This window comes from Cyanistes caeruleus, chromosome 3 (genome assembly GCF_971803275.1).
Source record: "Cyanistes caeruleus chromosome 3, bCyaCae1.hap1.1, whole genome shotgun sequence".
Taxonomy (NCBI): Eukaryota; Metazoa; Chordata; class Aves; order Passeriformes; family Paridae; genus Cyanistes; species Cyanistes caeruleus.
In genome coordinates this window covers 95,211,212-95,231,509 of record NC_141703.1, presented here as the reverse complement: position 1 = coordinate 95,231,509, position 20,298 = coordinate 95,211,212, and the positions used below count along the sequence as shown (strand labels likewise).

Here is a 20,298-nt window from a genome sequence, read left to right as displayed (position 1 = left end):
AAAACACTTCATAGTGCCTTGGCATTAAAGCAGCAATTTCACAACTGTTTCTGTACTGCACATATTGCTCTCACTTTGTGGAAGTGCTTGCCTGAGTCCGATGTGCCTTGTAATGCATTTCACATCTGCATTCTCCTGCAGCCACTGACATTTAGAGGAACCTGTGACTTAGTTATGGGAATGTTTATTAAGAAATAAGCACTTTGAGAGCTTCCTAGAAGATTCTCTTTCATAGAAGGGAAATCTAAAGGTATTTCAGGGAGTTGAGGTGATTTTTCACCCCCACCCCTCCTTAAAAGGCTTTTTCTTTTTTTTTTTTTCCAGAATTTCATTATTTTTCTTTCTTCCCTATGGTGACATTCTTTTGCAAGTATCTTTCTTTTAATCTTGTCTTCTGGAGCCAATGTGGAGTTTTCTGCATACTGGTAATAGTGGAACGGTGTGTAGTCTGTGAGTAACAGAAGTGCAGTTCAAGTCAAGCTAACTCTAAGACTTCAGTTTCATCAAAAAAAGGACTTAAGAGAGGATTATGTTGACCAGAGAGGAATCTTGTATGTATTGCCTACACTGAGGAAAGGAACTTTTCTAGTGCTTGTCTTTTTTAAATGGACTTTCTGCTCACTGCTGTAGAATAGTGGCTCTAAGTTTATGCTAACTGTGAAATTCAGACAAAGCTTCTAATCCACTGCAAGATTAACTCTGGCATGCATTTTTCTCTGTCCTAAAATAACATTGCAGAAGTGAAGTTCTGTTTGCCAAATGCATAAAGCTGCAGGTGGAAACTTCATTTCTTTTCAGTGAAATAGCTTTTTTAAGATTCTACCATTGTAGTGTGGAAACAGCAGTCTAATTCTTTTGTTTGTAGCTGCCTCTCCAGTTACTATTCACAAAGAATTGCATTGAAAAAGCAAGTGTATTAGTATTTAGCTGCTATCTGGAAGTGTTCTAAGCATTGTCTTCTACAACATTGTCTTGTTTGGGACTGCAGATTTTTTTCATAAGAAAAGAGTATATGTGGATGTTAAAGAGTTTTAAAATTAAAATATGTACTGGTAATATTCTTTTAAGAGGGCTTCTCTGCCTTGCTATGCAAGCTGAAATTCCAATGAATTCCTGTGCTCTTTAAGTCCCAAAGTAAGTAACTGAGCCTTCAGAGTCACTCTTGCTCTCTGGGGAACAGTGGAATCAAGTTCATAACTTGAAGGAGAGCAGTCTAGCCAAACTTGCTTTCTGGTGGTGCAGGTACTTGTGGGAACAGGTTATCAGAGTAAATCTTGCCCTTCTTACCAGCACTTTGCAATTCTAGTGCTCAAATCTTCCCTTCCAGAGGTGAAACACACTGACCCCATGTCTCATGGACTGGGATTTCCTTTCACTGGTACAAGGTGGAAGGAACATTTTGCCTCCTGCAGCTGCAAAGGAACAGAGCCAGTACAGTGACTTCCAGAGCTGTTTGAGAGACTGTGCAAATGTGCTGGTCAGGAGGCTGGAACACAAATTGTTCCCTTTTCCCATACATTTTTGTACTTTCAACTTCAATACACGTGTGTTTTACTAGGATGAAAAAGAAAATATTATTGCTGTTCTCAAAAGAGTGTTCTTTATTAATGAATTATTTCTTTCATTATTTTGACTTCAAAGATTAAGTTATTGTTGGAGGGAGAATAATAATAAGTAAAGACAATATAATTCGGAAAGGAAGGCTGGTGGGTATTGTGTTTTAGTGTGAAGGCAGTGGTTTTTTACAATTATGTTTGTGTTTCATCTGGGGGATCAGCTGCTAAGAAAATTCTGCAGTCAATGCCTTTGGATACTGTGTGAGGGATCACAGAACACACAGAGTAAGAGATGATGGTAAAATTGCAGATGACACTTCATCCAGTACTACAGTGGCTATCTGTTCAACTTTGTCTAGCCTCTAAAGTTTTCTTCTAGTTAGCAATCTTCCACTTATCTTTGTCTCTCTCATTATACCATTATGCCAGTGCCATCCAACACGTATGACTCTAAAGTTCAACACTGCTGTGCTTTATTGATGGACAGAAACATGCTCTAATCGTTATGGTTCTGCATAACAGAAAAGTTCCACTCTTAAAGAACTCAGTGTTGTCTCTCTAGACAGGAATTAAGTACAGACAAAAAGCCTTGTCTTTAAAAATTGAGCTGGTAAGCAGAGCATCCTGCATCTGAGACAGAGATGAGAAAGCAAAGCCACAGAATCCAGAATAAACAAGTCACAGGACATAGTCCACAAGATTGTACTGCCTTATAAACCGTGTTTCATTGTCATCTTTCCAGTTGGAGCTTGTACAATTGTTGAAGGAACAGCTGAAGAATAAGATCTTGGTAAAACAGCGTTTCATGTTTTTGATTTTGTCATTTGACTTTCCAGTTACAGCACAGACGCACATGGAAGTGTGGTTTTCACTACAATCTCTGTTTCTGATAGCTTTTGCCTATCTTTATGATCTTCTGTTTTACTTTATTAGAGCTAAAAAGAATTTGGGGTTGATCACTTCTTATAAAATTTCAGTTTTAGGAAGCTATTTTAAAAAAAGAGTTTGAATGTTTTTCCAGTTTGTTTTCAGGGCATTTTTTGACATGTTTCTGACCACTGTGGTTTTCCTACTATTTGAATTAGTCATCAGGTACAGAGGAATTCAGGTTCATTCTTGTTCTACTTTCCAGGATCAGGCCTATCCTACTCTGCTGTCCAGGAAGGGCTCAGGAAACCCTAATTCAGCTTTCTCCAGGTTGCTGTCTTCTCAGGGAAAAAGAATAGGGACCTGACATTTCTTAGGGGACCATGTGAAAAAGCCTGATTCTGTAGGCAAAACCAGATCCAAAACTTCCTTTTATCTACAGTTGTCAGCAGTGGAGAAAAGTGGGAAAAATAGATGTTTTGCACTGAGGATTTGTTTCTTTGTTTGGAAGTACTGAATATATTTGGTCCGATGTTGTAGATAGCTACTAGCTAATATTTGTACTTAAGGTAATTATAACTGACATCCCTTTGAGAGTGAATGTTGTATTTACAGTAGACTCCCAAACTTTGACATTTGAGAAAAGGAATAGACTAATTTTATTCCTAGCTAAGTTTGCTGGCTATGCTATGTTACGTAATATGTCTTACTAAGCAGAGCATGTGTTTTCATTTACTAGTGTCAAACAGTTAAAACAATGTAGAGTTATTTCAATGTATCGCAGTTACTATATTGCAAGAGCCAAACCTTAAACTTTTGTGCTGTCCTCTCCCTTCCTGCCAGAAGCACCCCTTTGGCAGCTGTAGGGTGGCAGGGCAAAAATTGTAAGACAGGACGAAGTCTCCTGGAAGCTGTGGGTTTTTGAATGTGCAATGAAGTTAGTATCTCAAAATATCAGAAAAAGACTGAAATGACATGTGGTTTATATGCTACCATCCCCATGGCTTACAAAACATCTTTCTGGGAACTAGTTTTCAAAATGCACAATGCATTAACCTTTAAAGAAATGTTCTTATAAAGAAGGGCCAATTTGAGCTAAATTATTTAGCTTCATTTTTTTGTTGTGTCTGGAAAAAGAAGTGCAAAATTAGTTTGGTTTTTTTTGTGAAATATTTTTTTTATTTTTAATGGCATATAAGCAACAAGTCCAACAGGAAATTTAAAAGGGATCCTTTATCTGGTGTAATAGGTGTAAAAGGGTTTTCAGTCACTAGATATGTCAAATTTGGCTCATTCTTGGTGAAAGTAAAAACAGTCTCTAAGAATGTAACAACTGCAGCAGTTCATTTAATCAAAGTAATCTTATCATGCAGACAGTTGTGTCCTAGGCTTGCACATAAACACATCAAAACCCAGTACTGTCAGGCTTCTGAGTTCAAAGATAATCTGTAATACCAGAATTCCATTTTTATATTGGGACATGCATGGTGCAACATTGCGATGATACATACGGGTGGATTCTGCCAGACTTAAATTCCACTGCATATGAACGCCTCCAAAATGATCTCACTGCTGGGTAATCTATATAACCTTCCACCTCTTCATCTTAATTTTTGTGTTCCCAAGTATCTATTTCTGAACCTTATTTTTCAGCCCTCCTTTATATAATCTTTGGATCTAGCTGTTCCAGAAGGGCAAGCTACATGATTCACTTGAGGGGAGAGCTGTAGGCTAAATCCTGCTGCTGCTCTGGGGCCAGACCTACTGTATATGGATAGCAGAGTCTGTGTATCTGTTGGCTGGTGACACAATGGACAATGGGTTTGAGGCTTCTTTGGACCACTTGGACTCACCAGGTGTGATACACACTGCGTGTGGAAACAAAAACCCCTGTCTGCTCCAGGGGGAAAGCATGGCTAGTAGTGACCTGCCATATCAGCGCTGTTCATGCAGCTCCTGGTGGATTTGTTTTCCTTGGGGAAATTCAAGTGCAGACTTGATATTGTTTGTGAGCAAGACAAATTTGTTGCTGTGGAACGTTCTTGACTACTGCCTTTTACAGAAGACAGTTACTCACTGGCATGGTGAATGCCGGTAAGAACAGAAGCAGGTATTCGTGTTCTGGACAGCCTGCAGCCTTAAATAGGTGCCATTAGCAAAACAGCCCAGTCTGCAGTGTCTTCCCAAATGGAAAAGGGCAGCTGGAAACAGGCCAGATCCTATTCAGACTTGCTTGACAGGCGTTAGTTCAAATTGTCTTAGTTAAAAGTAGTTTTTTCTGCAATACAGGACAACATGTATGTAGTGCTAATTTGCTTTGAGAGATACATGTTTGCCTTATTGTGCTGTGAGAAAAGTGGTTGTGAAGATGATTACTGACAGCATCGTGTATGAAACCTTTGTGTGGGCAAGTCCTGGGCCAACTTTTCCAGTTCTGCCATCCCTCAAAACACAACAATCATGTGCTATTTTACTCTGGCTATATCAACTCTAAACCTCCCCACTTGAGCAAACCAGTGTGTGTCATATCAAGGTGAAGAAAAACCAGGTCAAGTTTTGAGCCACCAAGTGAATTTCTACTGTTCATGAAGTCGTAATTGTAATTATGGTCACCTGAATTGAATGTTTTTTGCACTCACTGGTTCATCAAAGTGATGTCATTGAAGTGTGCAGCTATCCAGGCAAGGTTATGGAAGGATGGTTGTATCAAGCATATCAACACAGAGTCTTCACTGCTTCAGAGCTGCTGAATAAAATGCTGGCAGAGTTGAAGCTCTAGCTATGAAGATTCTAGACCTAAAGGCAGGAAAGTAGGGAATATATTTTTATGAGAGGAAAACTATTGTCCCCCATTCTGGAGGGGAATGTTTACTGCACTTGTTCAGATTGGTAGACAAAATATGACCTGTGTTCTCTAAAATGCTTTAGAGTTGTTGCTGAGGTCCAGCATTATGATATAATCTAGTATTATTTAGAGCACTTTCTGGAAGAAAAATAAATGAGGCAAGTGAATCCACAATTTTTCTTGGGCTAATTATAGCCATGGCTCTTATATAAATCATGTTTACCTTGCACAAGCATGACATCATGGCTCCGTGTGAATAAATCCACTTCAATAAAACCCAGCTTAATGAAGTGCCTAAACCTCTGCATGTGATTTTATTTTTATTTATTTTGTGTGTGTATGGGGTATGTTAACAGTAGGGTATCACTGTACGTACTTAAAAAGAAATTGTAATTCTATACTCTTTCTCAAGCTGAAGAGTTGATGGCAAAATGGATTCTCAAAGTATGAGGGAATTCCTTTTTAGGGTTATTTCAGCTTTTTATATAGTTCTAAGGTTTTGCATTATTCTTAAAATCTGCTCAGGAATAACATGATTCAATAGAGTGGGAAAAGATTCTTTCCAATCCCCTGCAGTTGTGGCATTAGTTTATGGATCTATAAATGGACACAGAGTGCTTGATAGGAGTTTACATAATTAATACTTTGGGAACCTGGCCAATTTTAAAGGACTGAGAGTGTATGTGGGATAACATTATTTTTAAACTCACATTTGGATAAGACTTTTTTTTTCTTTTATCAGCTGCTTGCAATATCTGCTTTATATTAATTATTCACTTTAATTTTTCTTTCTATGGTGTAAAATCTGGAGTAATTTTAGAACACATAAAATTGTAGTTGGTTCAAAAATACAAATATGTATGCTTGAAATGTCCCAGAAGATCGTTTTCTGACTTTGAAGTTAAAACATTTTCTGGAGATTTAGATTACCTCATTACCACAGTTCAAGCCTATACATGAACAAGAAAAATGCACACTGAGAAAATTACAAGACTTTCAGACCTTATCTCTTATCGCTTTTCTTTTGAAATCTGTGTTTCTGTACAACATGAACAAACATACACTGAAAACAAAGGCATGGGTGCAATAGTCTGAAAGTTGATAAGAAATTGAGCTTTGGGATACAAATAATAGAATGAAAACTCTACTGTCTGACCTGAACGTTTTGGCAGAGTTCCATTCTGTGGCTCACCCAAACAGTGCAGTAGTTGGATTAAATGGCAGGGCAGAGTTTTTATTTATAGCACAGTGTGCAGTTTGTTTCACAGTCAGGGAAATGGCTGCAGTCAGACTTAAGAACCATTAATTCCCTTAGTTTGATGAAGAGCTGACTCAGGTAAAAGTGGAGAGATTTCCTATTCAGCTTGAATCAATTGGTCTTCTTTTGTCATAAAGCTAATTAAGAGACATTTACTGTGTGAACATAACTATGAAGTTGCTCCACAGTGACAGCTCATCATTTGCTACTTTACAGATGAGCACCAGCTTTTAGCTATGATCTGACAAGCACCAATCCTGCATCTCTTCAGCATTCCTTCCTGCTCTTTGGTTTAGTTACAAGGAACACAAAAACTGGCAATTCTAATAGAAATGTCTTCTTGCTTGGTTGGTTATTAAGTGCTCCATAGTAGCTGATACATCTGATGTGACTTGGTATTATGGAGTAGGAGTTAATTTATGTCATTTGTTAATTGAGTCTGAATAAATATAAATAAGATTTTTTCCCCCCCAAATATTAAAATATTAATTAAGCTGAAGAACTTCTTTTGAATTGTTGGCAGATTTGGGGATTTTTGCTCCAACAGAAAATCTGTAGTCAGCTTGCACACAAGCAAGCCACTAGGTGATTTCATCTGGAGTCTCTAGTACACTGAGGCATGCATGTGCACACAAAGGCAGTGTGGGATCTTGCTCATTTTTGGAAAATGCATTGCATCAAAAATTATCTGTTTTAATCTTTCACACTTTCATCAGTCCCCTGTACTCTCACGATTTTTGTAACGTGGTCAAATGGCAGTTGATAAAAGCATTAGTATGTTGTTAATGTACAGCCATGAATTCTTAGAAAGCAGCTTCTCAGTAATGTAACAGATGTTTATTGTGTTCCCTTTACACTCAGAAATACTTACAGCAATTAGCAAGGGAGATCATATGCTATTATTATATTTATTTGAAGGCAGTGAGAGGTTGCTCATAGTATTAAGGATGTAGAAAAATTACATATAGGGAATAGATAATCTCATTTATGCCCTGTTGAAACTTCAGGCATTGGGAATAATTTTTTCCATGACCTGGCCCTTCTGGATTTTTTTTCCAATAATTTGTTTTTGTAGTATTAAAACACTTGTCAGTTGTCAAAAATAACTGACACAGGGAAGACCATCTCATTTAGAAACTCTGAAGGTGTGAAGCATTATTTATGTGCCTAATACACTCTTAAGTCAGAGAGCATTCCTTGGGAATTAATGTAATCTACTGCATACTGAGTTACAAGATCAATAATGAGAGAGACACAGCTTCCTACATACCATAAATTCTCCATGAGCATTTGGATAAATGCCTGAGAGAACTACAAGTAAAAATGCAAAGTCAGGGCTACAAAGATTGCTTAGCTGATGGTTTTGTGAATAGATGTATGTGCCCTTATCCCACCCTAGAATTTTCATAAGCCTTCCTATTGTGTAGCTGATACCATTCTTTATTGGCATTTTTCTTTAAATGAAACACTGGCTGGCGAATTTATTAAAAAAAAAAAAAAAAGTAAGTAGAGACATAGAAAGATAGGTTGAAAAGAGAGATAACTTCCTGTAGCTTTCTTTCATCTTTCATCTTCATAAGGCAACATGTTGAAAATACAGCAGGTGATGTAACAGATAAAGAACTTGGAAATAAAGTCAGAGAACATAATGAACCCAGAACATATGCCCTGTCCTGGGTAGGAAGGGAAATACATGGGAGAAAAGATGAAACACCTTCAGTATCAAAAATAAGTATTTGTCTGATCTTAGTACTCAATCATAGACATAGCTTTTATTTTACATGTTGTATACTTACTAGGCTGGGTGTCCATTATTTTCTGTAATCCACTGATTTAGAACTATTTACTTCATATTTTAGTTTTCTTAAGATGAGTTAACAATGCCTCTGCTTCACAATGTGTTCATAGAGCTGAAAAAAGAATTTCTGACAAATTTAGGCATCTAATAACAATACATTCTAAACTTATGGAGTATTTAATATTACTTTTTTGAATTAAAAATGTACTGGCAATTTGTTGCTTCTTTTCTCCGGATGTGTTTGGACTATAGAAACTTTCCTTTGATCACTGCAAACTCAGAATGTGGAACAATATAGAAGATTAAAAGGATCACCTCTGATTTTTCTTAATCAGTTGGGGTTTTTGTTGAGTTTATTTTAGAGTAGTAGTAAGAAGCCAGATCATCAGTCTTGAGATCTGTCTCATCTAATGGTGCAAGTTGAGATACATTTTCCAGCTGGAAAAAGTATGTGCAGTTGGAATCAATCCTTATAGGACTGGGTTGTATCCAGCAAGTGTCATAGACATGTGTGAGAACGTTCAGTTTGGAGACCAGCAACATAAGTGAAACCACTTTATTTTGACTGCCCTTTTGGAAACAGAGGGCAATTTTTTTAAATTTACATTTTGCTTCTTTGTTTGTGTCTACAGCTTTCTAAACCAAAGGGAAGTAACTGGCTAAAAACTGTGTTGACAGACTTGACTCTAGTGACAACCCCAAATCATAGTCGTCAAAGCACAATAGAATTTCATATTTCAATACTGTTTTGTTACTGACAAAGTTTTCTTACTCTTTCTGAGTTTAGCATTTGATATACACCAGTGCCTAAGAATTCTTATGTGTGCTTCAGATATTTAATTGCTTTATCATCTGTCTGCTTCTAAAAAGTGGGAAATTGATTCCAAAATTAACACAGAATGTTGCAAGCACCTTTGCCAAGTGCCATTCAGAGCTATTAATCCTTGTTGTGTTTGAATTCCTGTATGTCTTGGGTGTTATTAAGAGCAGAGAACACAGGTATTTTGTGTGATCAATATGTGGGTTGCAATGGAGTGGAAAACCATTGTGACTTCAGAAAAAGGATAATCCCATTCCATTTCCATATTTTTGCTTATTATTTTAAAGATTCTTGCTTCAACCATAACCTGGGGACTTATAAACAGAATGTCACCTATTTCTGAATCTGTTTCAAAGCAGCTCATTATGGACAGCTCATCTGCTTCCATTTCCCCAACCCAACCCAAGCTCTTCCCCAAGTGTACACAGCACAAAACATTCTCCCTCACTGAAATGAGTACAGGAATTAACACTGAATGTTGCTCAAGAACCAGAAAGAGGACATTGACCAATGTCAAAGGGATATCAAAAGGGACTTTGGACTTTCAACCAAAAGTTAAACCAACTGCTATTCTTTGAGCCCAGTTTTCCATCTCTCCTGTAATGCGGGCATCCAGCCTGCATATCTCCAGTCTGACAAGAAGGATACCTGTGGAAATTATGCCAAAGCTGAAGTCAATGATGTTCACCCCTTTCCCATTGTATGCAAAGCCAGGAATAACGTTACAGAAGGCAGAAAGCTTTGCCAGAGAGCCTGGCCTTGGTAAATTTGCTCTGGCTGTTCCAAATCACCTTCATGTTCACCATGTGAACACATAGGTGTGACTGCTCCTGGTGAGTGAGGTTAGGGACAACAGCTTGCAGTTTCCTGGATGCTCTTCCTTGCCTTTACTCAATCAATTGCACTGAGATATTTTTCTCTTCTCACGTACCGAATTAATCTTGCTTTTCACTGGAAATTCTCTTATGCTTATCCATTTACTGAAGAGACCATGCCTAATTGGATTGTGCTGGAGATAGGAAGTAGGATACTGGAATTCACACAGAGCACTGAGAAGAGCAGCCCTCCTTGAGCTTAGATGTACAGAACAAAAGTAGTTGCCTTCAATTGGAAAAATAGTCATTTTTACAAGGAAATATAGGGCTGAAATGGATTTCCTGAGCTCATTTTGACCAACTTGTTCTTATTCCTGAGACAGTTTGTTCCAGAGTGTAACTTCCTGTATCATTTTTCCAGATATCTTCCTTGCTACAGTTTGTCACTTCACAAACATGGAGCAGAACTTATTTATACTGCTTTTCCTCCAGGCTTTGATTGTTAGCCATATATATTTGGATACTGTCTTCATATCTATCTACGTACTTTTTCTCTAAGGTGAATAACTCCTATTTCCTCAGGCTTCTTTCCTAGATAATATACTCCGTACCTGTAGTCATTGAATTTGACTTTTTTCCTGAATTTATGTAGACAGTCTGTTTTTCAGTGCTCTATGTATTTATGCATTAGTGATAAGAGACCTTTTTAAAAGTGAGAACTAGTACATAAATGGACTGGGATCCATCTCTTCAGATTTAAAATAGAGAAGGTAACAATTTTGAAATATATGTGGACATGTTGGGGATTCCAAGACTTATAGATTAATTTACAACTAAATAAATAATAATAAAAATGGTTGGAAGTACATGCAGATTTCAAATTTATTCTGTTTCTATAGCTTTTAACTCCTCCTAGATGTCTAAATACCATCTTTAAGCAGTTTTGTCTCTAAAAAATAACCATGTGCTGAATCAAAGAAGGAGGTAAAACAAAGTTAGCTTTGAAATCATCTAAGCCAATGTTACAGAATACTGAGCTAAAGACTTGCTCTTTCAATTGCTTGGATTATGGCTAATAAAGTAACTTTTATCACAGAAAAGGATTTCAGTATATTGCTACCTCTTTTGTTCTACTAACACAGATAAACATGCAAATTTCAATTCATTACTGCTTGAGGTCTTTTTAACTGTTGATTTGGAGCTCCCTTATTATAACACAGTAGAATTTATATCGTCTCACTGTTGGTTATTTAGATATTCTTCTTTTGAATGATTGCTCCCAAAGTGTTTCAAAAGCTACCCAGATGGGTAGACAGAGAGTGAAAAAAAATTATGTATTATGGTGTAATAAATGGTGATCACATGTAAGGAACACACCCCAAATTTGCTGTAGGAAATTAGTCCCTCGCTACAATCTATGTAACCTGTATGGCAGATTACCTGTGCACTCAGTAATAAACACTAATTTTAATTTTTCCTGGATTGTAAAGTGTAGTGTCCTCACTCTTCTCACGGAAGCACAGGTGACTTCAGCTCCAGATAGGGTTTTTTATTATGCCTTCGATTTTTGAGTCTTAAAAATTGCACTGATATTTGTAAATGAAAGGTGGCTTGAGGAAGTGGTGATGCCAAGCACTGCCTGCCACTGAGTTGGTAATGGCAGTGATAATGCACTGCCTGCTCATGAACAGAGTTGTAAGAAACTTCCTGCATTAAGGTCCTTGGTCTTTAGTACCAATTGCTTCAATACATTTGAAGTTTATGGGCAAAGCCAGTCCAACAGCATTTGAATTCTTTGCCTGCTCAGGTTCTTAGTATTTTGTTGAGCTTTTCCTACTGAAGAGAGGTTGTTTAAAAGAGTCCCTGATTTTATTCAGCTGATCAGCTCCAGAATATAATCACCTTGTATGAGGCCATGTCTTAAGACCACATTTCTCTTTTGGTGTTTGCGCTGGCTGGTGCTCTTTAAAGGCTTTTTAAAAAAAAGAGACTTAGAAAATTTGTGAGTCTCTCCTTGCTCCCCACAGTCTTCTGCCTGCCTTTATTGAATATATTTTTGCAGAATCTTTCAGGTTCTTTGGCCAGGACACAGTTTTCTTCATAGCCCAGCATGGGTGGAGTTGCCTTGGACTTGGTTCCTTGGACAGGAAAAGGAGCCAGGATTGGAAAGACAGCTCTTCTGGACAAGATGCAGTCACTGTCTCATCTGCTCTGTCCAGGTGAAATTACATCCCGAAAAATACATACCAGGCCAGTCTGGATAAAACAACAACAAATAAAGAACTTTGGGAGTCAAAGTTCTCTTGTTCCTCTCCAGGGAAACCTGGAAAGGCCCTGGGAAACCAGGGAAGGCCCTGGAGAGCCTAAAGACATCAGATCAAAATTAATCTTTATCCTACTACAAATAAGTGATCAATGATCTAAATTGAAATAAGGGTTTCAGGTTGCTTTACTGACAAGTAGTTTTTGTCTTGTCCTTTTAAATTTGTGTGCTGTTTATTTTAAAACTGTTGTCTATCAAAAATTATTCAACTTGAAGGAGTTTCAAAGGGCACTATGTATTGAAATAATGACTAGGCTTGGTTTTATCCCTATCCTTCAAAAATGTTGAATTGTTTAATGTTGAATTTTATAAATTTTTACCATCAAACACCAAACTAAGTTTACTAACTGGACACATAAAGAAGCTGAATTTTCTAAGGTTTAAAATACAAATTAAACAGAATCCCACAAGAGGAGCCAGAGTAAGGTTTTTTTTTTTAGTCATACCACAGAAGTTTACAGATGTCTAACTCCTCTTCCCTTTTTCATCAGAGCTGCAAGCTTGGTTATTTTCAAACAACAGTTTTCTTTTTTGTTTTCAGTTTTGTTTCCTATTTTAATAAATAATGAAAAACTACTTGCAGAATGAAAGATGAAATTGGGGATTGGATCACTGAAATGGGATCCCAGGTTTAAATCCAGACTGTTTTCAGCTTTACACCCTAAAAATAGTGACAGTTACTTTACTAAGCTAAATAAAATTAATTTTAAACCAGCATGTTTAAAGAGCCTTGTGAAGGAGATAGTGATAAAGAGAACTTCTAAAGATAGTGATTTGAGAACTTCAGTGATGTTCTCGAATGATCTGAAAACAGGCGAAACAGATGGCAACATATGAGCAACAAACTTCCTTTGTGCAATGATTTATGTATCTCCACAGAAGCTGGAATTGTTAATAACTACATCTTACCCTCTGCATTGACCTAACTGGTCCTAAAGTACTAATGAGTACAGCTTATTAACTCAGTTCTGAACTGTAGTAATCACTAGAAAGGAATTGGCAAAATAAGTTTTAAAACCTTGTAGCTTTGTAATATAAATGCTATAACAATTGTCTTTCAGAAGTATATATTTAGTTTATAACATTAAAGAGCAGCATATTTCTGACTAGCATTAATAAAACTAAATTTGCACAGCAACTGGAGGAAAATCTTCAGTCACCTTGAAGGAGTGCTTTGAGCAAGGACACAGAAAGGGATGGGACTGACCCTGTCCCCTCACGGGGCATCTCCTTTTTGGGTCACCACCTTCAGCTGGACACCAGCATGGAGAAGTTTCCCTACTGCATATTTCAGCTACTGGTACTCCTCTAGTAGTGAATTTCTCTCATTCAAATTACTAAAATGGTCCCAGACATGAAAGAAATATGGAGGGAATTACAGTTTATGCTATTTTATTTTCTGTGTGCATTCTGTTAGGAGTGTTGATACACCTAAGAAAAGTTGCCATCTTTGAGATTTAAGTAGTTTGAAGATGTAAATTCAGAGCTGAAGAGTTAGGTTTTTGTAGATAGACATGCTTTTTTTGTAGATAGCCATCTTTGTGTGTTGCACAGTTAACTGCTGCGTGTTGACAGACTATTCTTCTGAAGCAATGTTAGACTTGTGTAGGCATAATAATACTCTGAAAAAAAATAATTGGGGAACTTCATTTGCAAATGACAAAACTACATGCAAGGCTGTTAGCTCACCCTCCCCTAGAAAGGTATGCTTTGTTACCCTCTTCATATGGCACCTACTTTCATCATTCAGAGCATTTGTGAATGTGAATTTCATGTCTAGGAGCCTTAGTGTTTGATGTAATTTGTCATGAGAAAGGGTCAGACATTGTCCTCAGTTACATGACTGGAGGATACAAAGACAGATTTTCTGCAGAAGTGCAGAGTAATTTGGCAAGAGGCACTGGACACAAACTGGAATATGGGAAATTCCAGTTAGATATTAGGACTTTTTTTAAAAACAGAAGTATGCTAAGCACTGAAACGATTACCCCAGAGATGTTGTGGAATCTGTGTCCTCGGAGGTGTTCAAGACTCAGCTGGATGTGGCCCTGAGCAACTTGAGGCCTGATTTGAGCAGGGAGTTGAACTAGATGACTTAGAGAAGTTCCTTTTACCCTAAATTATTCCATGATTCTGTGGCTGCTTTAGAAGTGTGTCTTGTTTATTGTAGTACATAGAAACAGAACTATTTTTAAATGTTTCCCATTTTAAGATACATTTGGGTTGCAGCCAAACAACCAATATTTCTCTAGTTTGTCAGCCAAAATAAATACAAAAATATAAAAGAGCAGAAAATAAAAGTTTCATAGTTTTAGATTATCACTGAAAACTTGCCTGGTGGTAGTATGACACCAGATTTGGAAAAATCAGAGCACTGCTGTGAATTATTTGAATAAGTGAGGTAGTGCTTACAAATAGATGGTGCTAATATATTTTCATAAGACGCACTTCATTTGTCTAGCACTCTGGGAGGCAGTGCTGTGTCTTGCCTTCATGCCCCTTAAAATCTTTGGAAAGATGGAAAATAAACAATTTCAATGTAAGGCAAAAGGAATTCTGGCAACAAAGCCAAATTTGCTGTAAATCACTACAGCTGTATTCACCCTCTAGTTTTGTAGGGCAGAGTTCAAGGATCCCCACTCTATGGATAAAAACAAAAAATAGGACTGTATTTGATTACAAGAAACCATGCACTCTTAAATTGTGCAGTAGACTCCTGGTGAAAGTAACATCTAAACTTTTAAAAGGGTCAATATTTTTTTTTTTTGTCTCCTGTTGCCTATACATTCCAACTAGCCAAACTATGCTGCTTCCAGCTGGATTGTCCAGGTCATTGGTAGCTATTTTCTTTCTGAAGGGTTGGTGGTGGCTGGTTCTCTTATGATGCAGCTGATTCATCAAGCTGTTTTTCCTTCTCTCACAGTATAGGCAGACTCCTTTCCTTCGAGTGATTCCAAGCGCTCTGATGCACTTAACTTCGTGCTTTTACTTCAGATTCACTTTGCACAGTTTCTCCTGCTGATCTTGGCCATCAACTGACTTTTGTTGAAGAGAATACTTGCACATCAGTGTGGAATTTCTGTTGGCAAGCATGGAGGGAAAGATTGTGTTTCAGAGGTAGCTATAGATCTCAGAATCTTCCATTTGGAAATGGCCTCAATGTAAAAGAATTACATTACAAATGCAAATACTTAAGACCAGGGTTTCACCAACAAATGCCAAACACTGACACAAATGAATGGAATTAGAGGGCATCATTCAAGTCTTTCATCAAGGAGATGCAGGGAAAAAAGGTCTCCTGAAATCCTAATACGAAAAAATAATTTTCTCAAAATCAAATATATTCTTATCACTGTACTTTAACAGTTAAGTTCCTATGACTTCCCTTGTCCATTCAATCATATTTAATGAATATTTATCTGAGTGGAGTGGTGACTAAAAGAGATATATCACTCAGAATAAGAATGCTTTCCTGGTTAGTTGTTCAAAACACTGTGAGATTAACACAAGTGAAATCTATATTGCTACTGGCTCCTGGGGCAGGCCACATTTACCAATATAATTTATATATCAATTATATCTTCATCGCTCCAGGCTGACCCTCTCTTGACTAGACTGGCAGTGTCTGTGCAAGTAGGATTGAGCTCTCCTTGCCCTTGGTTGCTCCACTTCTGCTCATACGCTTCCAGAAACTGGTCATTTATTGTTTTACCAGTTAATGTTGATCCCTCATTTTCACTGATTCTGGAATGCATACAGCCCGTGAATAGGAATGTGGTTTAGTCATATGAAGTGTGGCATCTGTGTTGCTGCTTTAGCGGTTATTTTCCCTGAAAAACACTCAGCTAAGTCAAATTTAAGAAGGAGATTTGTCTGCCTTGCTCTTTGCTGCTCTTTGGGTCAGGCTTCTTGAAAGACAGGTCCTGCTTGCCTAACTTGATCTTCTTTTATGACAAGGTCATTCACTTACTGGATGAGGGAAAGATTGTGGATATTGTGTACCTTCAACAAGGCCAAATGCTAGATCCTACATCTGGCTCATGACAACCCAAATCTGCCTGGCAAGAAAGGACTTAGGTGTGCTGGTCACCAGCAGCTAAAAGTGAGCCAGGGTGTACCCAGGTGACCAAGAGCCAGTGGAACCCAAGCCTTTATCAGCAATAGTGCGCCAAGCAGAACCAGGGAAATGGTCACGCCCCTGAACTTGGCACTGGTAGGGCGGCACTCTAAATCCTATATTAATTTTTGGGTCCCTCTGTACAAGAAAGATGTCAAGGAGCTGAAGCATGTCCACAGATTGGACACAAAGGTGGTGAAGGGACTGGAGAAAAAGTCTTATGAGGAGCAGCTGAGGAAGCTGGAGAAACAGGCTCAAGAGGGGACATTGTCTCTCTGTACAACTGCCTGAAAGGAGGGTGTAGGGGCCAGGTGGGAGTCAGCCTCTTCTCCCAAGTAACAAGTGACAGGACAAGGGCAAATGGCCTCAAGCTGTGACAGGGGAGCTTTAGAGTGGATACCAGGAAAAATATCTTCACCAAACAGATCATGAAACATTGGAACAGACTGACCATGTTTGAGGCACCATCACTGGAGGTATTTGAAAGTTGTATAGATGTGGCTCCTGGGGACATGGTTTAGTGGTGGACTTGACAGTGCTGGGTTTGTGGTTGAAGTTGATATCTTGATCCTTGGTGGTTATTTCCAGCCTAAATAATTTTTTCCTGATGTTTTCTTCCTAAACTCTACAGGGACTCTGCAATACTTTTTGCCATCCAGACCATCACTGTACTTAAAAGTAAATTAGAGGAAAATTACCTGCCCTGTCAAGACTGGGTGGCAAGGACAAGGAATTATTTTTTTAAATTTCAAGTGTATCTCCTTTTCTTCTTTCCTGCCTTATTTTTTTTATTTATATTTTTTTTAAAAGACATTATTCCTGATTATTTTCTGCTAGAACTGTCCTTGATTTTAAAAGCTCTCTTGGTGGTTTTGATATGATAGCTATAAAAAAGAGGTCTAAAGGGTCTTAAAGCTGCTACTGTTTTGGGATCCCATTTAAGCTTTCTAATTACAGAAGCCTCACTGAGCATTCTAAGGCTTTAATAAAATCAAGACTCTTTGTCACTATAATTGATTGCTTATGAATTGTCATAATTCTGTAATTTAGCACCATAAGTACCAGCACTAAACCCACCACATTATTAAACAACCGTATCCATCTATCTGAAATCAGACCCAGTTGGATATAATCTTGATATAGAATTAAGTCTTCAAATTGATGTGAAGTATAACTGAGAGATACCTGGATACAATTGTGGGGAGAAAATTGTTTAAATTATTGTAAATTTAAAATTAAATAGATCTTCATTAATTTTATTTTTTTGGTAAATTCAGGTTTGAGACTGATTAAGAACTTTGCTATGGAAATCAAATTACCATATTTGTATTAAATTCTGTAAGTCTTATTTTATTCTTAGACAAGAACACTCAATAGAGACCAGGAGACCATCATTTCAGTAATGCTTAATGGATTTTGAAGAATCCATAATTTAAACAGATGTAGCTCACTGTCCGTCAGAGATAATAATCCTAAGCTTTGTTACCAGATTTTACTAAGTGCCTTTATGAAGCCCATTAGAGGTATTTGAAGTGTGTTGTGTTTTACTCCTGGTTTGTGCTACCTGGAGCCCTGTCAATATTCAGAGTTGCACATTCTCAGCAGTCTTGTGTACTGAAAATAAATGAGCTAGGATGTCATGGAGATTAGAGGTAACTGCCACCCTTTTCCCTATGAAGGTATTGCACTGCTGAGAATGCCAGAGATCTGAGTTTTCTAGAAGCCTTGCAGTCCTCTGGAACCTGGCAGAGTTGCCTTTGGAAAATTGTGACAGTTTCCTGGCTGAGTGATTTTTCTTGATTAGTCTTTAGATAAAGGAAGGGAGGCAGATGTTTTCCATCAATTTTACTTGTACGCTTTTTTATGTAAAGGGAAGAGGCATAAAGTGTTGGCTTAAGGCTTTACATTCTCTGTGCAGACAACTGCAGATGCTCAAATCATCTACTAAAACAAAGTGAGGCTTTTGGTCTCTTGGCAACTCTAGTCATTAGAATTTCTCTAAAAAAAGCAGGGTATGTTGGGGTGATACCAGAGAATCAGTATGTACTTGTCTAGAGAAACTTTGAATATCAGTCTGAAATTACAGAGAGAGAGAGAGAGAGAGAGAGAAATAGAGAGCGAGAGAAAGAGAGAGAAAGAGACAGAGAGAAAGAAAAAAAGAAAGAAAAGAAAAGATGAAAGAAAGAAAAAGAAAAGTTTAGTATTGCTCTACCCTGTTATTTAATGATATATTATTTATCATTTATCTAATAGTTTCATTCAGGATTTAGTTTCTGAAGTAAAATGATTGTCTGCAAAGTTCTTTTCTTCCCTTGATAAGTTAATTTCAGCCCTCACAATTTCACAGATGCCTGAAAATCTGCTGGGGATAAAAATTTATATTTTGAGACTGAGAAGAGAAATAACAACCCAAAATGTACTAGTCCAGTGCTGGTGTTGTAAGTTTGGGGAAAAGCCAGCAATTTAACAGTTCTGAAAAATATGATAGGCCTAACAGTACCAAGGGAGTATTAAAATTGTACATACCAAGGAAGGAAAAGGAAAAAGCTAATCCTCCCTTACCCCACCAAGAAAAAGCCAAAACACCAACTTGTAGTGTAAAAACTTAGTTATTCTGCTGTGAAGTCATTCTCTGTTGCTACAAGTTAAATTTTTGTAGATGGATATACAAGATGTTTCTTACTTTATGTGCTGTTCCCCTGGAAAGCATAAAAATGAACATTTAAAAAGAGTTTCTTGGTAGTTTTGAGTAAAGTATTTATGTTAGTTAGGTGTCCTGGTGTAATTCCAAACACAAAATTACATTTCCAGCCCAATGTAGGGGGAAAAAAATGTACAAGATTTATTTAGATTTAGTTAATGTTTATCCTCTACCATAATTGTTGAGTGTGATTAACTGATTAACTGAATTTTACAACCTCATATTTTCTACTAAGAAACAAAAAAAAAAAATCAAACCAGAAACTTGCACATTTTTCTCCTATGGGTCCTACATTTGGTTAATAATACTATAACTCTTGCATTTAAAGGAAAAAATACTTGCATTTTTTCCACTTACTTCATGCATGGTTTTACCACTGCGATTGTAGATGTTAAAGCAAATGATAATGCTAAACTAGTGGAAAAACAGTCATATTGGCAACCACTATTTCACATGACTGTTAGTTCACTTTTTAAAATACATTGTGTTTCCAGGAGACATCACCTATAAGAAATTTTTCAGTTGCATGCTATTAGCAAATTAAACATATTGTTATATTGTCATGTTCCATTACTGAACATGTGATTGCAAGATGATGCATTCTGATCTCCTCTTCTTCACTCTTTCCCCAGTGAAAAGGCAGAGTCTGAAGGTTCAGATCAATGCAACAGATGACACTGTTTGCATGAGGTATCTTCGACCAAGTCAAAGCACCAAACTAGAAGGTTTTGTCCTGGGTTATGGAAGCAACTTCTTTTCTAATCAGTACATTCCTTTACCTTCAGAAGGAAAAAACTACATAACAGAACTTGGTAAGACATATTTGCTTTGCATGCTGTTCTTGTAATGAATTATGGGAAGAGACTGAGGAGGATACGAACCCCTTGTTTGCCTTATCTTCTGTTTTATTGGGGTGTTGCTCAGGGAATATTTGTGTTTGTTTAAGGCTGCTGTCAAGAATTTCAGTGGAAAGTGGCATTAGCAGATCCTTCAAGGAGAACCACTAGTTCTTGCTGTTTGGAAAAGTTTGCTTACTGGTATTTGTTTTGAGGATTTTCGTTTCACTGAGAGAATCTACTATACTTGAACATATCACAGATGAAATGAGATGGTTTGCCTAAAGATGCAGCTACAAAGTAGAATATAAGGGAAATGTACATGCTTTTAACAAATCATAGAAGAAGCAGTGAAAGAGTCT

The 20,298-nt window shown here is 37.3% G+C and overlaps 1 protein-coding gene across 50 annotated transcripts in view; it reads left to right on the top strand.

Annotated features, from left to right (window-relative positions):
• The window catches only part of ABI3BP (ABI family member 3 binding protein), a 144,149-nt gene that overhangs the window by 6,566 nt on the left and 117,285 nt on the right, over positions 1-20,298 (top strand). For all 50 annotated transcript variants that reach the window (XR_015285041.1, XM_086883080.1, XM_086883064.1 and 47 more), the window contains one exon: positions 19,733-19,912. Coding sequence is in view for 49 of the 50 variants with exons in the window: in XM_023942461.2 (XP_023798229.2) it covers positions 19,733-19,912 (180 nt within the window). In the remaining variant the exon portion in view is untranslated. The remainder of the gene's footprint in view (positions 1-19,732; positions 19,913-20,298) is intronic.